Source organism: Mauremys mutica, unplaced genomic scaffold, assembly GCF_020497125.1.
Source record: "Mauremys mutica isolate MM-2020 ecotype Southern unplaced genomic scaffold, ASM2049712v1 000752F_np12_obj, whole genome shotgun sequence".
In the NCBI taxonomy this organism is placed as follows: Eukaryota; Metazoa; Chordata; order Testudines; family Geoemydidae; genus Mauremys; species Mauremys mutica.
The window spans coordinates 86,303-107,060 of NW_025423046.1; the positions used below are offsets into that span (position 1 = coordinate 86,303).

The window sequence follows — 20,758 nt, forward strand, 5'->3', positions numbered from 1 at the left end:
TCCCCGGCTCTGGGAGGGGAGTGGGGGCTGGTGGGTGAGAGCAGGGGGGCTGGGAGCCCGGACTCCTGGGTTCTCTCCTGGCTCGGGGAGGGGATTTGGTTCATGCCAGGGTCTGGTTACAAAGGAAGCAGTTTGCATAATGGTCCATAATTGTCAGTAGCCCCCAGACCTCTACCAGAGCTGGCGATAGACCCCTTGGTTATCAGTGAGAAGGAGACATGGGGGGATTGCCCTGGTCACCCCAGAACCACCTGAATTGGCCTCTGCGAGCTGGAAGGTGGTTTCTGGGGGAATAGGGACGCAGGTAAAGGGGTGAGGAATGTGCATACGAGAGAGGCTGGGAAATCGGCAAGCAGGGAGGGAGGGCTCTCAAGGCGGGAAAACCAAAGAGATTTTGGTGCCCAAACCCCTGAGAAATGACCTTTGGGTGTGTAACGGGTCGGACTCACCCCTGCGGCGCCTCCTGCTGGTGACTCCGGGAATTAGCTCTGTTCCAGCGTTCGGCGCGCCCCCTGCAGGCCGGTGATCCACCTGTCTTCAGGCCCCCGTGTCCCTCCCTGGACCCGGTGCCCTTTTACATGGGGTGCTGCCCCCTGGCAGTAACCCCTTTCTCTCGGGGTCTCCCCTCCTCGGGGAACCCCCACCCTCTATCCCCACTTCGCCTCAGTAGTGGCTACTGCCCAGTCTCTATCTAGCCCCCGTTCGCTGGGGCAGACTGCAGTAGCCAGCACTCATCATCAGCAAAGGGGGTTTGGACCTGCTGCCTTGGCCTACCCCTGGGCTGCCCTCTGCAACCCCCCAGTACCTGTTAGCCCTTCGCTAGGCCGCAGCCTGGGGCTTTCCAGGCCAGAGCTCCCCAGCTCCTCAGCCTTTCCCCAGCCCTGCTCCACTCAGGTACCTTCTCTCTAGTTTCCAGCAGCCAGGCCCATCTCCCTCTGAAGGCAGAGAGAGACTGTCTGGCTTTTGGCTTCCCTGGCCTTTCTATAAGGCCTGTGGCTCAGTTTGGGGCACTCACCTCACCTGCAGCCACTTCCCCAGTCAGCCCAGGCTAAAGGTTGTCTTCTCAAGCCCTGCCAGGCCACTTTTTAAACCCCTCCGGGCCGGAGCGGGGTCCACCCCGCTACAGGGTGTAAAACAATCTTGGGTCCTGTTGCAAACACCAGCTTCAAATGAAAACACTGGAGAGAAAATATTGAGCAGAAATATCATTGCAAACAGGTGCAGCGACCAGCACCTCAGAGACGGCTGGAACATGGACAGACACAAACACCGCGGACACCTCCTCCTCTCCCAGCGAGAGCAGCCCCATGACTGTGGACGAGTCAACGACGGGCACCTCCTCTTCTCCCAGCGAGAATATCTCCGCGACCTCAGTTGAACCCAGCACGGGCACCTCCTCGCCCAGCGAGAGCAGCCCCACGACCTCAGCTGAACCCACCACTGCCAACACCTCCTCTCACAGGGACAGCAGCCGCATGAGCTCGGCCGAGTTCCCGACTGGCACCTCCTCCTCTTCCAGCGAGAGCAGCCCCACAACCATAGCTGAGACCACAACCAGCACCTCCTTGTCTCCCAGCGAGATCAGCCCCACGGCCTCGGCCGAGTCCACTACCAGCACCCGTTCCTCCAACAGTGAGAGCAGCCCCACGACCGTTGCTGAGACCACAACAGGAAGCTCCTCCTCTCCCAGCGAGAGTATCTCAGTGACCTCGACCGAGCCCACAACGGGCACCAGCTCCGCTGCCAGCAAGACAAGCCACACGACCTTGGCCGAGACTACCACTGGCACCTCCTCTTCTCACAGTGAGAGCATCTCCATGACCTCAGCTGAGACCACAACCGGCACCTCCTTGTCTCCCAGCGAGACCAGCCACACGACCTCGGCCAAGCCCACCACAGGCACCTCCTCTTCTCACAGTGAGAGCATCTCTGCAACCTCAGCCGAGCCCACCACAGGCATCTCCTCCTCTTCCAGCGAGAGCATCCACACGACCTTGGCCGATCCCACCACGGACACCTCCTCCTCTCCCAGCGAGAGCAGCCACTTGACTTTGGCAGAGTCCACCTTTGTCACCACCTCCTCTCCCAGAAAAAGCAGCCCCACGGCCTCGGCCGAGTCCACCACTAGCATCTCTTCCTCTCACAGTGAGAGCAGCCAGATGACCTCGGTCAGGAGCTCCATGGGCACCTCCTCTTTTCACAGCAAGAGCATCCCTGTGACCTCGGCTGAGGCCACCATGGGCATCTCCTCCTCTCCCAGCGAGAGCAGCCACATAACCAGTGCTGAGACCACAACAGGAACCTCCTCCTCTCCCACCAAGGGTATCTCGGTGACCTCGGCCGAGCCCACAACGGGCACCAGCTCCGCTGCCAGCGAGAGCATCTCCACGACCTTGGCTGATTCCACCATTGGCACCTCTTCCACTCACGGTGAGAGCAGCCACACAATCATTGCTGAGACCACAACCGGCACCTCCTCATCTCCCAGCGAGACTATATCAGCGACCTCGGCCGAGCCCACAACGGGCACCACCTCCTCTCCCAGCGAGAGGAGCCATACGACCGTGGCTAAGACTACAATGGGCACTTTCTCCTCTCCCAGCAAGAGCAGCCCCGTGACCTCAGCCGATTCTGCCACTGGCACCTCCTCATCACCCAGCGAGAGCAGCCACACCACCGTGTTCAAGACAAGAACAGGCACCTCCTCCTCTCCCAGCGAGAGCATCTCCACGACCTCAACTCAACCCGCCATGGACACCTCCTCCTCTCCCAGCGAGAGCAGCCACTTAACTTCGGCCGAGTCCACCATTGTCACTGCCTCCTCTCCCAGAAAAAGCAGCCCCACGGCCTCGGCCGAGTCCACCACTAGCACCTCTTCCTCTCCCAGCGAGAGGAGCCCCACGACCTCGGCTGAGTCCACCACGGACACCTCCTCCTCTCCCAGTGAGAGCATCTCTTCGAGCTCAGCCAAGCCCACCATGGACACCACCTCTTTTCCTAGCGAGAGCAGCCCCACAAGCTCGGCCAAGCCCAACACTGGCACCTCCTCCTCTCCCAGCGAGAGCAGACATACGACCCTGGCCGAGACCACAACCAGCACCTCCTTGTCTCCTCGAGAGAGCAGCCACACGGCCCCGGCCAAGAGCTCCATGGGCACCTCCTCTTCTCCCAGTGAGAGCAGCCACACGACCTCAGCCGAGCCCAACTCTGGCACCTCTTCCTCTGACAGCGAGAGAAGCCACACGACCGTGGCTGAGACCACCACGGGCATCACGTCCTCTTCCCACAGAGAGAGCAGCCCCACGACCTCAGCCGAGTCTGCCACTGGCACCTCCTCATCACCCAGCCAGAGTGTCTCCACGACCTCATCCAAACCCACCACGGGCACCTCCTCGTCACCCCAGCAGAGTAGCCTCATGACTTCAGCCGAGTCCATCACTGGCACCTCCTCCTCTCCCAGCGAGAGGAGCCACATGACCGTGGCTGAGACCACCACGGGCATCACCTCCTCTGCCAGAGAGCGTTTCTCCGTTACTTCAGCCAAGCCCACCATGGGCACCTCCACCTCCCACATCGGAAGCGTCTCCATGACCTCAGCTGAACCCACCACGGGCACTTCCTCCTCGCCCAAGGAGAGTAGCCATACGACTTCATCTGAGTCCACCACTGGCACCTCCTCCTCTCGCAGAGAGAGGAGCCCCATGACCTCGACCGAGTCCACCACTAGCACTGTTTCCACTCACAGCGAGAGGAGCCCGACGACCTCGGGCAGGAGCTCCACGGGCACCTCCTCCTCTCCCAGCGAGATCAGCCCCACGACCTCGGCCGAGTCCACCACTAGCACCGTTTCAGATCCCAGCAAGACAAGCCACACGACCTCAGCTGAGCCCAACACTAGCACCTCTTCCACTCCCAGCGAGAGCAGCCGCACAACCTCAGCCGAGCCCAACTCTGGCACCTCCTCCTCTCCCAGCGAGAGGAGCCATACGACCGTGGCTGAGACCACCACGGGCATCACGTCCTCTTCCCACAGAGAGAGCAGCCCCACGACCTCAGCCGAGTCTGCCACTGGCACATCCTCATCACCCAGCCAGAGTGTCACGACCTCATCCAAACCCACCACGGGCACCTCCTTGTCACCCCTGCAGAGTAGCCTCATAACCTCATCTGAGTCTATCACTGGCACCTCCTCCTCTCCTAGCGAGAGCAGACCCACAACCTCTGCTGAACCCACCAAAGCTACTTACTCCGCTCCCAGTGAAAGCATCCCTACAACCTCGGCTGAGTCCTCCACTGGCACCTCCGCCGCTCCCAGCGAGAGCAGACTCACGAGTTCGACCAAGATCACCACAGGCACCTCATCCTCTCCCCGTGAGAGCAGCCCCAGGACCTCGGCTGACACCACTATTGGCATCTCATCCATTCCCAGCGAGACCAGACACACGACCTTGGCTCAGCCCACCACAGGCACCTCATCCTCTCCCACCGAGAGCAGACTCACCATCTCGGCCGAGTCCACCACTGGCACCTCCTTCTCTCCCAGCGAGAGGAGCCACACGAGCATGGCCGAGATCACAACGGGAACCTCCTCCTCTCACAGTAAGACCATCTCCACGACCTCAGCCAAGCCCACCACGGGCACCACCTCCTCTCCCAGCGATATCAACCCCACGACCTCGGCCAGGAGCTCCACGGGCATCTCCTCCTCTCCCAGCGATATCAGCCCCACGACCTCGGCCGAGTCTACTACTAGCACCGTTTCCTCTCCCAGCAAGACAAGCCACACGACCTCAGCTGAGCCCAACACTGGCACCTCTTCCACTCCCAGCGACAGCAGACATACGACTCTGGCTGAGACCACAATGCCCAGTTCCTCCACTCCCAGCCTGAGCAGCCGCACAACCTTGGCCGAACCCAACTCTGGCACCTCCTCCTCTCCCAGTGAGGGCATATCCACGACCTCATCCGGACCCACCTCTGGCACCTCTTCCTCTGACAGCGAGAGAAGCCACACGACCGTGGCTGAGACCACCACGGGCATCACGTCCTCTTCCCACAGAGAGAGCAGCCCCACGACCTCAGCCGAGTCTGCCACTGGCACATCCTCATCACCCAGCCAGAGTGTCACGACCTCATCCAAACCCACCACGGGCACCTCCTCGTCACCCCAGCAGAGTAGCCTCATAACCTCATCTGAGTCTATCACTGGCACCTCCTCCTCTCCTAGCGAGAGGAGACCCACAACCTCTGCTCAACCCACCAAAGCCACCTACTCCTCTCCCAGTGAGAGCATCCCTACAACCTCGGCCGAGTCCTACACTGGCAGCTCTGCCTCTCCCACTGAGAGCAGACTCAGGAGTTCGACCAAGATCACCACAGGCACCTCATCCTCTCCCCGTGAGAGCAGCCCCAGGACCTCGGCTGACACCACTATTGGCACCTCATCCATTCCCAGTGAGACCAGACACACGACCTTGGCCCAGCCCACCACAGGCACCTCATCCTCTCCCACCGAGAGCAGACTCACCATCTCGGCCGAGTTCACCACTGGCACCTCCTTCTCTCCCAGCGAGAGGAGCCACACGACCATGGCCGAGATCACAACGGAAACCTCCTCCTCTCACAGCGAGATCAGCCCCACGACCTCGACCGAGTCCACCACTAGCACCATTTCAGCTCCCAGCAAGACAAGCCACACGACCTCAGCTGAGGGCAACACTGGCACCTCTTCCACGCCCAGCGAGAGCAGACATACGACTCTGGCCGAGACCACAATGCCCAGTTCCTCCACTCCCAGCCTGAGCAGCCGCACAACCTCAGCTGAGCCCAACACTGGCACCTCCTCCTCTTCCAGTGAGGGCATATCCACGACCTCATCCCAACCCACCTCTGGGACCTCTTCCTCTGACAGTGAGAGAAGCCACACGACCGTGGCTCAGACCACCACAGGCATCACGTCCTCTTCCCACAGAGAGAGCAGCCCCACGACCTCAGCCAAGTCTGCCACTGACACCTCCTCATCACCCAGCCAGAGCGTCTCCACGACCTCATCCAAACCCACCACGGGCACCTCCTCGTCACCCCACCAGAGTAGCCTCATGACCTCGGCCGAGTCCACCACTGGCACCTCCTCCTCTCCCAGCGAGAGAAGCCACATGACCATGGCTGAGACCACAACGGGTACCATGTCCTCTTCCCACAGAGAGAGCAGCCCCACGACCTCAGCCAAGCCCACAATGGGCACTTTCTCATCTCCTAGCAAGAGCATCCCCGTGACCTCAGCCAAGTCTGCCACTGGCACCTCCTCGTTGCCCAGCCAGAGCGTCTCTACGACCTCAACCAAACCCACCACGGGCACCTCCTCGTCACCCCAGCAGAGTAGTCTCATGACCTCGGCCGAGTCCACCACTGGCACCTCTTCCTCTGACAGCGAGAGAAGCCACATGACCATGGCCGAGACCACAACGGGCACGTCCTCCTTTCCCAGTGAGAGCATCTCCACGACCTCATCTGAGTCTACCACTGGCACTTTCTCCTCTCCTAGCGAGAGCAGACCCACAACCTCTGCTGAACCCACCAAAGCTACTTACTCCGCTCCCAGTGAGAGCATCCCTACAACCTCGGCCGAGTCCTACACTGGCACCTCCGCCTCTCCCAGCGAGAGCAGACTCACGAGTTCGACCAAGATCACCACAGGCACCTCATCCTCTCCCCGTGAGAGCAGCCCCATGACCTCGGCTGACCTCACTATTGGCACCTCATCCGTTCCCAGCCAGACCAGACCCACGACCTTGGTCCAGCCCACCACAGGCACCTCATCCTCTCCCACCGAGAGCAGACTCACCATCTCGGCCGAGTCCACCACTGGCACCTCCTTCTCTCCCAGCGAGAGGAGCCACACGACCATGGCCGAGACCACAACGGGAACCTCCTCCTCTCACAGTGAGAGCATTTCCGCGACCTCAGCCGAGCCCACCACGGGCACCTCCTCCTCTCCCAGCGAGATCAGCCCCACGACCTTGACTGAGTCCACCACTAGCACCGTTTCAGCTCCCAGCAAGACAAGCCACACGACCTCAGCTGAGCACAACACTGGCACCTCTTCCACGCCCAGCGAGAGCAGACATACGACTCTGGCTGAGACCACAATGACCAGTTCCTCCACTCCCAGCCTGAGCAGCCGCACAACCTCAGCTGAGCCCAACACTGGCACCTCCTCCTCTCCCAGTGAGGGCATATCCACGACCTCATCCCAACCCACCTCTGGGACCTCTTCATCTGACAGCGAGAGAAGCCACACGACCGTGGCTGAGACCACCACGGGCATCACGTCCTCTTCCCACAGAGAGAGCAGCCCCACGACCTCAGCCGAGTCTGCCACTGGCACATCCTCATCACCCAGCCAGAGCGTCTCCACGACCTCATCCAAACCCAGCACGGGCACCTCCTCGTCACCCCAGCAGAGTAGCCTCATGACCTCGGCCGAGTCCACCACTGGCACCTCCTCCTCTCCCAGCGAGAGGAGCCACACGACCATGGCCGAGACCACAACGGGCACGTCCTCCTTTCCCAGCGAGAGCATCTCCACGACCTCATCTGAGTCTACCACTGGCACCTTCTCCTCTCCTAGCGAGAGCAGACCCACAACCTCTGCTGAACCCACCAAAGCTACTTACTCCGCTCCCAGTGAGAGCATCCCTACAACCTCGGCCGAGTCCTACACTGGCACCTCCGCCTCTCCCAGCGAGAGCAGACTCACGAGTTCGACCAAGATCACCACTGGCACCTCCTTCTCTCCCAGCGAGAGGAGCCACACGACCATGGCCGAGATCACAACGGAAACCTCCTCCTCTCCCAGTGAGATCAGCCCCACGACCTCGGCCGAGACCACCACTAGCACCGTTTCAGCTCCCAGGAAGACAAGCCGCACGACCTCAGCTGAGCACAACACTGGCACCTCTTCCACGCCCAGCGACAGCAGACATACGACTCTGGCCGAGACCACAATGACCAGTTCCTCCACTCCCAGCCTGAGCAGCCGCACAACCTCAGCTGAGCCCAACACTGGCACCTCCTCCTCTCCCAGTGAGAGCATATCCACGACCTCATCCGGACCCACCTCTGGCACCTCTTCCTCTGACAGCGGGAGAAGCCACACGACCGTGGCTCAGACCACCACAGGCATCACGTCCTCTTCCCACAGAGAGGGCAGCCCCACGATCTCAGCCGAGTCTGCCACTGGCACCTCCTCATCATCCAGCCAGAGCGTCTCCACGACCTCATCCAAACCCACCACGGGCACCTCCTTGTCACCCCAGCAGAGTAGCCTCATGACCTCGGCCGAGTCCACCACTGGCACCTCCTCCTCTCCCAGCGAGAGGAGCCACACGACCATGGCCGAGACCACAACGGGCACGTCCTCCTTTCCCAGCGAGAGCATCTCCACGACCTCATCTGAGTCTACCACTGGCACCTTCTCCTCTCCTAGCGAGAGCAGACCCACAACCTCTGCTGAACCCACCAAAGCTACTTACTCCGCTGCCAGTGAAAGCATCCCTACAACCTCGGCTGAGTCCTCCACTGGTACCTCCGCCGCTCCCAGCGAGAGCAGACTCACGAGTTCGACCAAGATCACCACAGGCACCTCATCCTCTCCCCGTGAGAGCAGCCCCAGGACCTCGGCTGACACCACTATTGGCACCTCATCCGTTCCCAGCGAGACCAGACACACGACCTTGGCTCAGCCCACCACAGGCACCTCATCCTCTCCCACCGAGAGCAGACTCATCATCTCGGCCGAGTCCACCACTGGCACCTCCTTCTCTCCCAGCGAGAGGAGCCACACGAGCATGGCCGAGATCACAACGGGAACCTCCTCCTCTCACAGTAAGACCATCTCCACGACCTCAGCCAAGCCCACCATTGTCACCACCTCCTCTCCCAGCGATATCAACCCCACGACCTCGGCCAGGAGCTCCACGGGCAGCTCCTCCTCTCCCAGCGATATCAGCCCCACGACCTCAACCAAGTTCACCACTAGCACCGTTTCCTCTCCCAGCAAGACAAGCCACACGACCTCAGCTGAGCCCAACACTGGCACCTCTTCCACTCCCAGCGACAGCAGACATACGACTCTGGCTGAGACCACAATGCCCAGTTCCTCCACTCCCAGCCTGAGCAGCCGCACAACCTCAGCTGAGCCCAACACTGGCACCTCCTCCTCTTCCAGTGAGGGCATATCCACGACCTCATCCCAACCCACCTCTGGGACCTCTTCCTCTGACAGTGAGAGAAGCCACACGACCGTGGCTCAGACCACCACAGGCATCACGTCCTCTTCCCACAGAGAGAGCAGCCCCACGACCTCAGCCAAGCCCACAATGGGCACTTTCTCGTCTCCTAGCAAGAGCATCCCCGTGACCTCAGCCAAGTCTGCCACTGGCACCTCCTCGTTGCCCAGCCAGAGCGTCTCTACGACCTCAACCAAACCCACCACGGGCACCTCCTCGTCACCCCAGCAGAGTAGTCTCATGACCTCGGCCGAGTCCACCACTGGCACCTCTTCCTCTGACAGCGAGAGAAGCCACATGACCATGGCCGAGACCACAACGGGCACATCCTCCTTTCCCAGTGAGAGCATCTCCACGACCTCATCTGAGTCTACCACTGGCACCTTCTCCTCTCCTAGCGAGAGCAGACCCACAACCTCTGCTGAACCCACCAAAGCATCCTACTCCTCTCCCAGTGAGAGCATCCCTACAACCTCGGCCGAGTCCTCCACTGGCACCTCCGCCTCTCCCAGCGAGAGCAGACTCACGAGTTCGACCAAGATCACCACAGGCACCTCATCCTCTCCCCGTGAGAGTAGCCCCATGACCTCGGCTGACACCACTATTGGCACCTCATCCGTTCCCAGCCAGACCAGACCCACGACCTTGGCCCAGCCCACCACAGGCACCTCATCCTCTCCCACCGAGAGCAGACTTACCATCTCGGCCGAGTCCACCACTGGCACCTCCTCCTCTCCCAGCGAGAGGAGCCACACGAGCATGGCCCAGCCCACCACAGGCACCTCATCCTTTCCCACCGAGAGCAGACTCACCATCTCGGCCAAGTCCACCACTGGCACCTCCTTCTCTCCCAGCGAGAGGAGCCACACGACCATGGCCGAGACCACAACGGGAACCTCCTCCTCTCACAGTGAGAGCATCTCCACGACCTCAGCCAAGCCCACCACGGGCACCACCTCCTCTGCCAGCGAGAGCAGCCACTTGACTTCGGCTGAGTCCACCACTAGCACCGTTTCTTCTCACAGCGAGAGGAGCCCCACGACCTCGGCCAGGAGCTCCACGGGCACCTCCTCCTCTACCCATGAGAGTAGACCCATGACCTCGGAGAAACCCACCACTGGAACCTCCTCGTCTCCCAGTGAGAGCAGCCAAACAGCCTCGGCCGAGACCATGGGCACCTCCTCTCACAGCGAGAGTAGACATACGACCCTGGCCGAGACCACAATGGGCACTTACTCTTCTCCCAGCGACAGCAGCCACTTAACTGCGGCCGAGTCCACCATTGTCACTGCCTCCTCTCCCAGAAAAAGCAGCCCCACGGCCTCGGCCGAGTCCACCACTAGCAGCCCTTCCTCTCCCAGCGAGAGGAGCCCCATGACCTCGGCCAGGAGCTCCACGGGCACCTCCTCTTCTCACAGTGAGAGCATCTCTGTTACCTCGGCCAAGCCCACCACGGGCACCTCTTCCACGCCCAGCGAGAGCAGACATACGACTCTGGCTGAGACCACAATGCCCAGTTCCTCGACTCCCAGCCTGAGCAGCCGCACAACCTCGGCCGAGCCCACCACAAGCATCTCCTCCTCTCCCAGTGAGAGCATATCCACGACCTCATCCAAACCCACCACTGGCACCTCCTCCTCTCCCAGCGAGAGGAGCCACATGACCCTGGCCGAGACCACAACGGGAACGTCCTCCTCTGCCAGTGAGAGCATCTCCATGACCTCATCTGAGTCTACGACTGGCACCTTTTCCTCTACCCACGAGGGCAGACCCACAACCTCTGCTGAACCCACCACAGCTACCTCCTCCTCTCCCAGTGAGAGCATCCCTACAACCTCGGCTGAGTTCTCCACTGGCACCTCCGCCTCTCCCACGGAGAGCAGACTCACGAGTTCGACCAAGTTCGCCACAGGCACCTCATCCTCTCCCCGTGAGAGTAGCCCCATGACCTCGGCTGACACCACTATTGGCACCTCATCCGTTCCCAGCGAGACCAGACCCACGACCTCTGCTGAACTCACCACTGCTACCTCCTCTTCTCCCAGTGAGAGTAGCCCCATGACCTCAGCTGACACCACCACGGGCACCTCATCGTCTCCCAGCGAGAGCAGACCCATGACCTCTGCAGAACCCACCACAGACACCTCATCCTCTCCTCGCGAGAGCAGCCTGACCACATCGGCTTATACCACCACTGGTACTTTCTCCTCTCCCAACGAGAGCAGCCACACGACCTCGGCCAAGATCTCCATGGGCACCTCTTCTTCTCACAGCGAGAGCATCTCCATGACCTCGGCCGAGCAAACAACGGGCACCATCTCCTCTCCCAACGAGAGCAGCCACACGACCTCGGCCAAGATCTCCATGGGCACCTCCTCTTCTCCCAGCGAGAGCATCTCCATGACCTCGGCCGAGCGAACAACGGGCACCACCTCCTCTCCCAGCGAGAGCATCTCCATGACCTCGGCTCTACCCGCCACGGGCACCTCCTCCTTCCTCAAGGCTAGCAGCGATATGACCATAGCTGAGACCAGAACAGGAACCATCTCCTCTCCCAGCAAGAGGATCTCAGTGACCTCGGCCGAGCCCACAACGGGCACCACCTCCGCTGCCAGCAAGACAAGTCACACGACCTCGGCCAAGATCTCCACAGGCATCTCCTCCTCTTACCGTGAGAGCAGCCACACGACCATGGCTGAGACCACCATGGGCACCTCCTCTGCCAGCGAGAGTTTCTCTGTTACCTCAGGCGAGCCCACCATGGGCACCTCTTCCTCTCCCAGTGAGAGCAGCCACTTGACTTCATCCGAGTCCACCTTTGTCACCACCTCCTCTCCCAGAAAAAGCAGCCGCACGGCCTCGGCCGAGCCCAACACTAGCATCTCTTCCTCTCCCAGCGAGAGGAGCCCCACGACCTCGGCCGAGCCCACAATGGGCACCAGCTCCGCTGCCAGCAAGACAAGCCACACGACCTCGGCCGAGACTACCACTGGCACCTCCTCCTCTGGCAGTGAGATCAGCCACATAACCTCGGCGAAGAGCTCCACAGGCACCTCCTCTTCTCACAGTGAGAGCATCTTTGCAACCTCGGCCGAGCCCACCACAGGCGTCTCCTCCTCTCCCAGCGAGAGCAGCCACATAACCTCGGCCGAGTCTAGCAGTGGCACCTCCTCATCAGTCAGCGAGAGCAGCCACACCACCGTGGTCAAGACAAGAACAGGCACCTCGTCCTCTCCCAGTGAGAGCATCTCCATGACCTCAGCTCCACCCGCCACGGGCAGCCCCACGATCTCAGCGACCTCGGCCGAGCCCATAACGGGCACCACCTCCGCTGCCAGCAAGACAAGCCACACGACCTCGGCCAAGATCTCCACAGGCATCTCCTCCTCTTCCCATGAGAGCAGCCACACGACCACGGCTGAGACCACCATGGGCACCTCCTCTGCCAGTGAGAGCAGCCACACGACCGTGGCCGAGACGACAACGGGAACCTCCTCCTCTCCCAGCGAGAGCAGCCACTTGACTTCGTCCGAGTCCACCTTTGTCACTACGTCCCCTCCCAGAAAAAGCAGCCCCACGGCGTCGGCCGAGCCCAAGATGAGCACCCCTTCCTCTCACAGCGAGAGCAGCCCCACGACCTCGGCCAGGAGCTCCATGGGCACCTCCTCTTCGCCCAGCGAGAGCATCTCCACCACTTTGTCTGAGCCCACAACGGGCATCTCGTCCTCTCCCAGCGAGAGTATCTCAGTGACCTCGACCGAGCCCATAACGGGCACCAGCTCCGCTGCCAGCAAGACAAGCCACACGACCTCGGCTGAGCCCAACACTGGCACCTCCTCTTCTCACAGTGAGGGCAGCCACACAACCATAGCTGAGACCACAACTGGCACCTCCTCTTCTCACAGCGAGAGGAGCCATACAACCATGCCCGAGACTACAGTGGGCACTTTCTCCTCTCCCAGCAAGAGCACCCCCACGACCTCGGCCGAGTCTGCCACTGGCACCTCCTCATCACTCAGCGAGAGCAGCCACACCACCGTGGTCAAGACAAGAACAGGCACCTCCTCCTCTCCCAGCGAGAGCATCTCCACGACCTCAACTCAACCCGCCATGGACACCTCCTTCTCGCCGAAGGAGAGCAGCAGCACGACCTTGTCCGAGACCTCCACGAGAATCTCCTCTTCTCCCAGCAAGAGCATCTCCACGACTCCTGCCGAGTCCACCACGGGCTCCTCCTCCTTTTCCAGTGAGAGCAGTCACACGACCATGGCTGAGACCACCATGGGCACCTCCTCTCCCAGCGAGACTAGCCACTTGACTTCGGCAGAGTCGACCATTGTCACCTCCTCCTCTCCCAACGAGAGCAGCCACATGACCTCGGCCAAGATCTCCACGGGCACCTTCTCCTCTCCCAGCAAGAGCATCTCCATGACCTCGGCTCAACTCGCCACGGGCACCTCCTCCTTGCCCAAGGCTAGCAGCGATACGACCATAGCTGAGACCAGAACAGGAACCACCTCCTCTCCCAGCGAGAGTATCTCAGCGACCTCGGCCGAGCCCATAACGGGCACCACCTCCGCTGCCAGCAAGACAAGCCACACGACCTCGGCCAAGATCTCCACAGGCATCTCCTCCTCTTCCCATGAGAGCAGCCACACGACCGTGGCCGAGACGACAACGGGAACCTCCTCCTTTCCCAGCGAGAGCAGCCACTTGACTTCGTCCGAGTCCACCTTTGTCACTACGTCCCCTCCCAGAAAAAGCAGCCCCACGGCGTCGGCCGAGCCCAAGATGAGCACCCCTTCCTCTCACAGCGAGAGCAGCCCCACGACCTCGGCCAGGAGCTCCATGGGCACCTCCTCTTCGCCCAGCGAGAGCATCTCCACCACTTTGTCTGAGCCCACAACGGGCATATCTTCCTCTCCCAGCGAGAGTATCTCAGTGACCTCGACCGAGCCCATAACGGGCACCAGCTCCGCTGCCAGCAAGACAAGCCACACGACCTCGGCCGAGCCCAACACTGGTACCGCCTCCTCTGCCAGTGAGAGCAGCCACACAACCATAGCTGAGACCACAACTGGCACCTCCTTTTCCCACAGCGAGAGGAGCCATACAACCATGGCTGAGACTACAATGGGCACTTTCTCCTCTCCCAGCAAGAGCACTCCCACGACCTCGGCCGAGTCTGCCACTGGCACCTCCTCATCACCCAGCGAGAGCAGCCACACCACCGTGGTCAAGACAAGAACAGGCACCTCCTCCTCTCCCAGTGAGAGCATCTCCACGACCTCGGCTCAACCCGCTACGGGCACCTCCTCCTTGCCCAAGGAGGGCAGCGATACGACCTCAACTGAGTCCACAACAGGAAGCTCCTCCTCTCCCAGCGAGACTATATCAGCAACCTCAGCTGAGCCCACAACGGGCACCAGCTCCGCTGCCAGGAAGACAAGCCACACGACCTCGGCCAAGCCCACCACGGACACCTCCTCTTCTCACAGTGAGAGCATCTCCACGACCTCGGCCGAGCCCACCACAGGCATCTCCTCCTCTTCCAGTGAGAGCAACCACACGACCGTGGCCGAGACGACAACGGGAACCTCCTCCTCTCCCAGCGAGAGCAGCCACTTGACTTCGTCCGAGTCCACCTTTGTCACTACGTCCCCTCCCAGAAAAAGCAGCCCCACGGCCTCGGCCGAGCCCAACACTAGCACCCCTTCCTCTCACAGCGAGAGCAGCCCCACGACCTCGGCCAGGAGCTCCATGGGCACCTCCTCTTCGCCCAGCGAGAGCATCTCCACCACTTTGTCTGAGCCCACAACGGGCATCTCGTCCTCTCCCAGCGAGAGCATCTCAGTGACCTCGACCGAGCCCATAACGGGCACCAGCTCCGCTGCCAGCAAGACAAGCCACACGACCTTGGCCGAGCCCAACACTGGCACCTCCTCTTCTCACAGCGAGAGGAGCCATACAACCATGGCCGAGACTACAATGGGCACTTTCTCCTCTCCCAGCAAGACAAGCCACATGACCTCGGCCAGTAGCTCCACGGGCACCTTCTCTTCACACAGCGAGAGCATCCCTGAGACCTCGGCTGAGCCCACAACGGGCACCTCCTCCTCACACAGCGAGAGCATCTCCATGACCTCGGCCGAGCAAACAACGGGCACCACTTCCTCTCCCAGCGAGAGCATCTCCATGACCTCGGCTCAACCCGCCACGGGCACCTCCTCCTCGCCCAAGGAGAGCAGTGATACGACCATAGCTGAGACCAGAGCAGGAACCTCCTCCTCTCCCAGCGAGAGTATCTCAGCGACCTCGGCCGAGCCCACAACGGGCACCAGCTCCGCTGCCAGCAAGACAAGCCACACGACCTCAGCCGAGCCCAACACTGGTACTGCCTCCTCTGCCAGTGAGAGCAGCCACACAACCATAGCTGAGACCACAACTGGCACCTCCTCTTCTTACAGTGAGAGGAGCCATACGACCATGGCCGAGACTACAATGGGCACTTTCTCCTCTCCCAGCAAGAGCACTCCCACGACCTCATTCGAACCCACCACGGGCACCTCCTTGTCGCCCAAGCAGAGTAGCCACATCACCTCGGCCGAGTCCACCACTAGCACCTCTTATTCTCCCAGCGAGAGGAGCCACATGACCATGGCCGAGACCATAACGGGTACGTCCTCTTCTCCCAGCGAGAGCATCTCCACGACCTCATCTGAGTCTACCACTGGCACCTCCTCCTCTGCCCGCGAGAGCAGACCCATGACCTCGGCCAAACCCACCACGGGCACTTCCCTGTTACCCCAGGAAAGCAGCCTCACGACCGTGGCCGAGTCTACCCCTGGCACCTTCTCCTTTCCTAGAGAGAGCAGACACACAACCTCTGCTGAACCCACCACAGCTACCTCCTCCTTTCCCAGTGAGAGCATCCCTACAACCTCGGCCGAGTCCTCCACTGGCACCTCCTCCTCTCCCAGCGAGAGCAGCCACCCGACTTTGACCCAGCCCACCATGGGCACCTCATCATTTCCCAGCGAGAGCAGTCTGACCACATCAGCTTATACCACCACTGGTACTTCCTCCTCTCCCAGCCAGAGCAGCCACACAACCTTGGCTGAGTCCAGCACTGGCATCTCCTCCTCTACCGGTGAGAGAAGCTCCGCGACCTCGGCTGAGCCCACCACAGGCACCTCCTCCTCTCTCCTCACTTTTAGTGAATATACAAGCAGTGAGACTCCCATGGCAACCTCTCTTCCAGTCCTGAGCACAGCTGAAATTTCCACAAGGGAGGAAAGTCTGATGACTGCTTCCCAGTCTCCTCTGACAGCATCGTCCAGTGAGAGTCCCATACGGACGACTGTCACACGGCCAGTGGTCTCTGAATTCACCACCAATGAGACAACCGTGACATTGGTTCCTCCCCATCCAACTGGGACTGAATTCACAAGTACAGAGACTACCACGGCAAACTCTCCTTCTCTTCCAATGACAGAGACATCCACACCCAATGCCATAACGTCTTCAGTTCACACCACAATGGAAACAAGCAACAGTGAGACAACCTCAGCCACATCCTCTCCACCACCAACAGTGACCAGCTCTTCCACCCACAGCACCTTCTTGACTTCTGTCTCTCACACAACACTTTCTGAAACCACCAACGATGAAACGACTCTGTCAACAACAGTTTCTGCTCCAGCTTCAACAGAATTTACCAACCATGAAACAACATTGTCAACAACAACCTCTGCGTCCGCTCCATCTGAAACATCCCCTAGCGAGACAGTGGCCACGAGAGCTACTCACTCTGCAGTTGTATCAACATCTTCCAGGGAGATAACAACAAGTGTCTCTCTCTCAACACTACCTGAAACTTTCCCCAGTGAGACAACCGTGACAACAACTTCTCTTTCCCCTACTTTTAGTGAATATACAAGCAGTGAGACTCCCATGGCAACCTCTTTTCCAATCCTGAGCACAGCCGAAATTTTCACAAGGGAGGAAAGTCTGACGACTGCTTCCCAGCCTCCTCTGACAGCATCGTCCAGTGAAAGTCCCATACGGACGACTGTCACACAGCCAGTGATCTCTGAATTCACCACTAATGAGACAACCGTGACCTTGGTTCCTCCCCATCCAACTGGTAGTAAATTCACAAGTACGGAGACTACCCTGGCAAACTCCCCTTCTCTTCCAATGACAGAGACATCCACACCCAATGCCATAAGGTCTTCAGTGCACACCACAATGGAAACAAGCAACAGTGAGACAACCTCAGCCACATCCTCTCCACCACCAACAGCTACCAGCTCTTCCACCCACAGCACCTTCTTGACTTCTGTCTCTCACAAAACCAGTTCTGAAACCACGTCCAGTGAAACGACTTTGGCAAGAACAGTTTCTGCTCCAGGTAGCAGCAGTCCTCCCGCCAACACCACTGGTGCAACAACCACGAGGGGTGAGTTTGGGGTTCTTTATGGATAACATGGTTCTGAGAGCAGAGTGAGGGGCAGTGGAGTGGGCACTCAGGAGCCCCTGAATGTTGTTCCTCTTTTTATCACCGACTGGCACGGGGTCCATGTATAATCATATGCCCCACCCTAGAGATGGCTGCATCTCAGCGCTGGGTGAGGGTTCCCTGTATAAAGAGTCCCTGTGCCCCGCCCCAGGCAGCCCCGGGTAGGGGTGTCGGCACAAATGGCTCCTGTGACTCATGGCTGTGACCTTTCTTCTTCTCTCCTGAAGCCGGCTCCACCACGCCAGCCCCCGTGCAGTGCCAGAACAACGGGACGCTGCAGGGGTCCCAGTGCTCCTGTCGCCCAGCCTTTACGGGCCAGAGCTGTGACGTGCTGAGAAACAACATCTCCATAGGTGAGTCCCCCTCTGGGGCTCCTTCCCCCTTTCTAGCCTCCCGAGGGCATTCGCCGGCCTGCCCCCTCGCCCTGAAATGTGGACTCTGATTCTCCGACTCCCGGCTCCAGGGAGGTATCTGTCTCCTGTTCCGGTGCCTTCCCTGGGCACCCTTCTGCTGTGTCTGTGCATCCCCAGGTGCCCAGGTGCATCCCGTGCTTGTCCCTTCCCACCCCCAAACTGGGAGCAGTTCTGTCCTCCCAAATCATCCAACACTCAGGAGTCCGGTGCCCCCAGCAAAGCAAGACTGGCTACAAAATCAGGAGACTTAAAAAAGACATCACCCGTGTTCAGAGTGTCCTGGAGGTTTGAGTCCATCCGAGCCCAATGCCTAAAGCTCGTCTGGTTCTGTGCATTTGCCCTCTGGGTTTTGGGGTTTTCACGGGGGCTCTTTTCAAGCTTCCCACTGCGGCCTGGAGAGGTTTGTTCAACGGAAAGCGAGTTTCTTCTGTAACCCGTGAGACTCCGGGGGCTGAGGGTTGTCAGGAACCAACTTGACGGCAGCGCCGGCCACACCGCCCGAGGTGTGCTCCGTCGGGGGGCGCTCCGTGAGTCACCCCTTTGTTTCCTGCTGGCAGATGATGTTGTGGCAGTGATCAGCGTCAGCGTGGAGGTGGTGAACGCGGTCTTCAACCTGAGCCTGGAGAACCAGAGCTCCCCTGACTTCAAAGCTTTCGAGATCCTCTTTAAGGATCAGGTGAGGGAGATAAGGGCCTGCGTTGGCGGGCGGGGAGTTCACTCATGAGCAAGGTCCAAGACAAAGGTGCCAAGGTGGCGGGAATGGGGGTTTGGGGCTCTCATGAATGTGGTTGTGATGATCTGCTGGGGTCCCCAGAACCGTGAGCCCCGTGTTCCCGCTCTCGGTGAGAGCTTTTCTGGTGATAGGCTGGGGCGGGGGGTCAGTCCCCGGCCCGGCCAGCAAACCCCGCAGGGCTAGCCAGCCCAAACCTCGCCTGGCCTGGAATGAGCAGTGACCTCCAGGTCCCGAGGACCTGGGGACGCCGCCGTCCAGCCAGAGGTGGATTCAGGTTAGTTGGAGAAGAGCAGTGGGGAACCCTCCCCACTCCCCGTTGCTCACCCGCTACCTTGAACGTTCCCAGGAAGACTTATGTGGATTGGAGTCTTGCAAAGTCCATTGTCCGTTAAATGTTTCTTGATTGAGCCTTCACCGAGAACAGGCCCCACTCAAGGAGCCGACCACATGCTTCACTGAGGCTTCTTTGAATCCAAACACATTGAGATACAAGGACGGAGCCAATATTCATAACTTTAAACACAAAACGGACACACCCCTACAGACAGCACCATCCTACCCAGCAAATCACAACCTTTCCATAGACACCTCACACGACAACCTTGGTGCAGCACCTGCTGCAAATAGATCACAGTGGTTGCAAGAATGCTTTCTACGGTCACAGCTTACGTCAGTAACGTCCCACCCCCGCACTGCAGCCCCATAACCCGTTTGCTCCTTTCTGCGTCACCAAGACCGGAGAAGTCTGTGCCCCTGCCACGGTTCCGGGCCCACAGCGGGCAGTGAATGCTCCCCCTTCCCTGAGCCCGCGGCAGGGAGACAGAGCTTGTCCTGGGTCCGCAGCCAGAGTCCAGGGACCGGGGCTTCCCCCACCACCCGGCACTTCTGCTGGGGAGAGGGGTCTGCTCATGGGGTGCCCATTTTTCCAGGGCCCCGTCGGCCCCGTGGTTAATCCACCATTGCATCCAGCCCCATCCTGCCCTCGTGCCACCCCAGTTCATCCCCTTTGGAAGATCAGAAACAGCGGCTGGTTCACGGAGCGGGGCTTGGGGACGGGACTGAAGATGGTAGAAGATGACAGAACAAGGAGTAATGGTCTCAAGTTGCAGAGGGGGAGGTTTAGGTTGGACATTAGGAAAAACTTTTTCACTAGTAGGGTGGTGAAGCACTGGAATGGGTTCCCTAGGGAGGGGGTGGGATCTCCACCCTTAGAGGTGTTTAAGGTCTGGCCTGACACAGCCCTGGCTGGGATGATTTAGTTGGGTTTGGTCCTGCTTTGAGCAGGGGGTTGGACTAGATACCTCCCGAGGTCCCTTCCAACCCTGAGATTCTATGATTCTATGACTCGATGACCTCTCGAGGTCCCTTCCAGCCCTACAGTCTATGAATCTATAGTGAAAAGAAGGAGATGGAGCAACGAAAGGTGTCAGTTCGACACAGTCCCTGACGGCGTTTCTGGACCAACTCGGACGGGATACGTGGCTCGGAAGCCCCCGTCCCGTATCCCCTCGGTTCCAGGGAATGTGCCCAGGGGGTAGCAATGCAAACTCAGTGGGTAAACTGAGGCACATGGGTGTGGGTCAGAAAAATACTCCCACAATTCTCGCCTTCATCACAGGCACCCTGCCGCACAGGGGGAGAGGGTCTCTGGGGAAGGGCTTCCAGCTGCATCGGAGGGGGGGACCTGTGATGAAACACCCCTTGTGCTTGGCTGAGAGCTTTGTTTCTTCTCCAGACTGAGCAGATCTACAGTGAGATCCCCCAGTACTTGGGGCTGGAGATCATTTCCCTGAGGTAAGAG

At 59.9% G+C, this 20,758-nt stretch overlaps 1 protein-coding gene across 1 annotated transcript in view; it reads left to right on the forward strand.

The window, feature by feature from the left end:
- LOC123357539 (mucin-16-like) overlaps positions 1-20,758 on the forward strand; it is a 46,762-nt gene that overhangs the window by 9,816 nt on the left and 16,188 nt on the right. The window contains exons 3-6 of the mRNA XM_045000707.1: positions 1,219-16,440; positions 18,039-18,164; positions 18,782-18,900; positions 20,693-20,751. Coding sequence (XP_044856642.1) covers positions 1,219-16,440; positions 18,039-18,164; positions 18,782-18,900; positions 20,693-20,751 — 15,526 coding nt within the window. The remainder of the gene's footprint in view (positions 1-1,218; positions 16,441-18,038; positions 18,165-18,781; positions 18,901-20,692; positions 20,752-20,758) is intronic.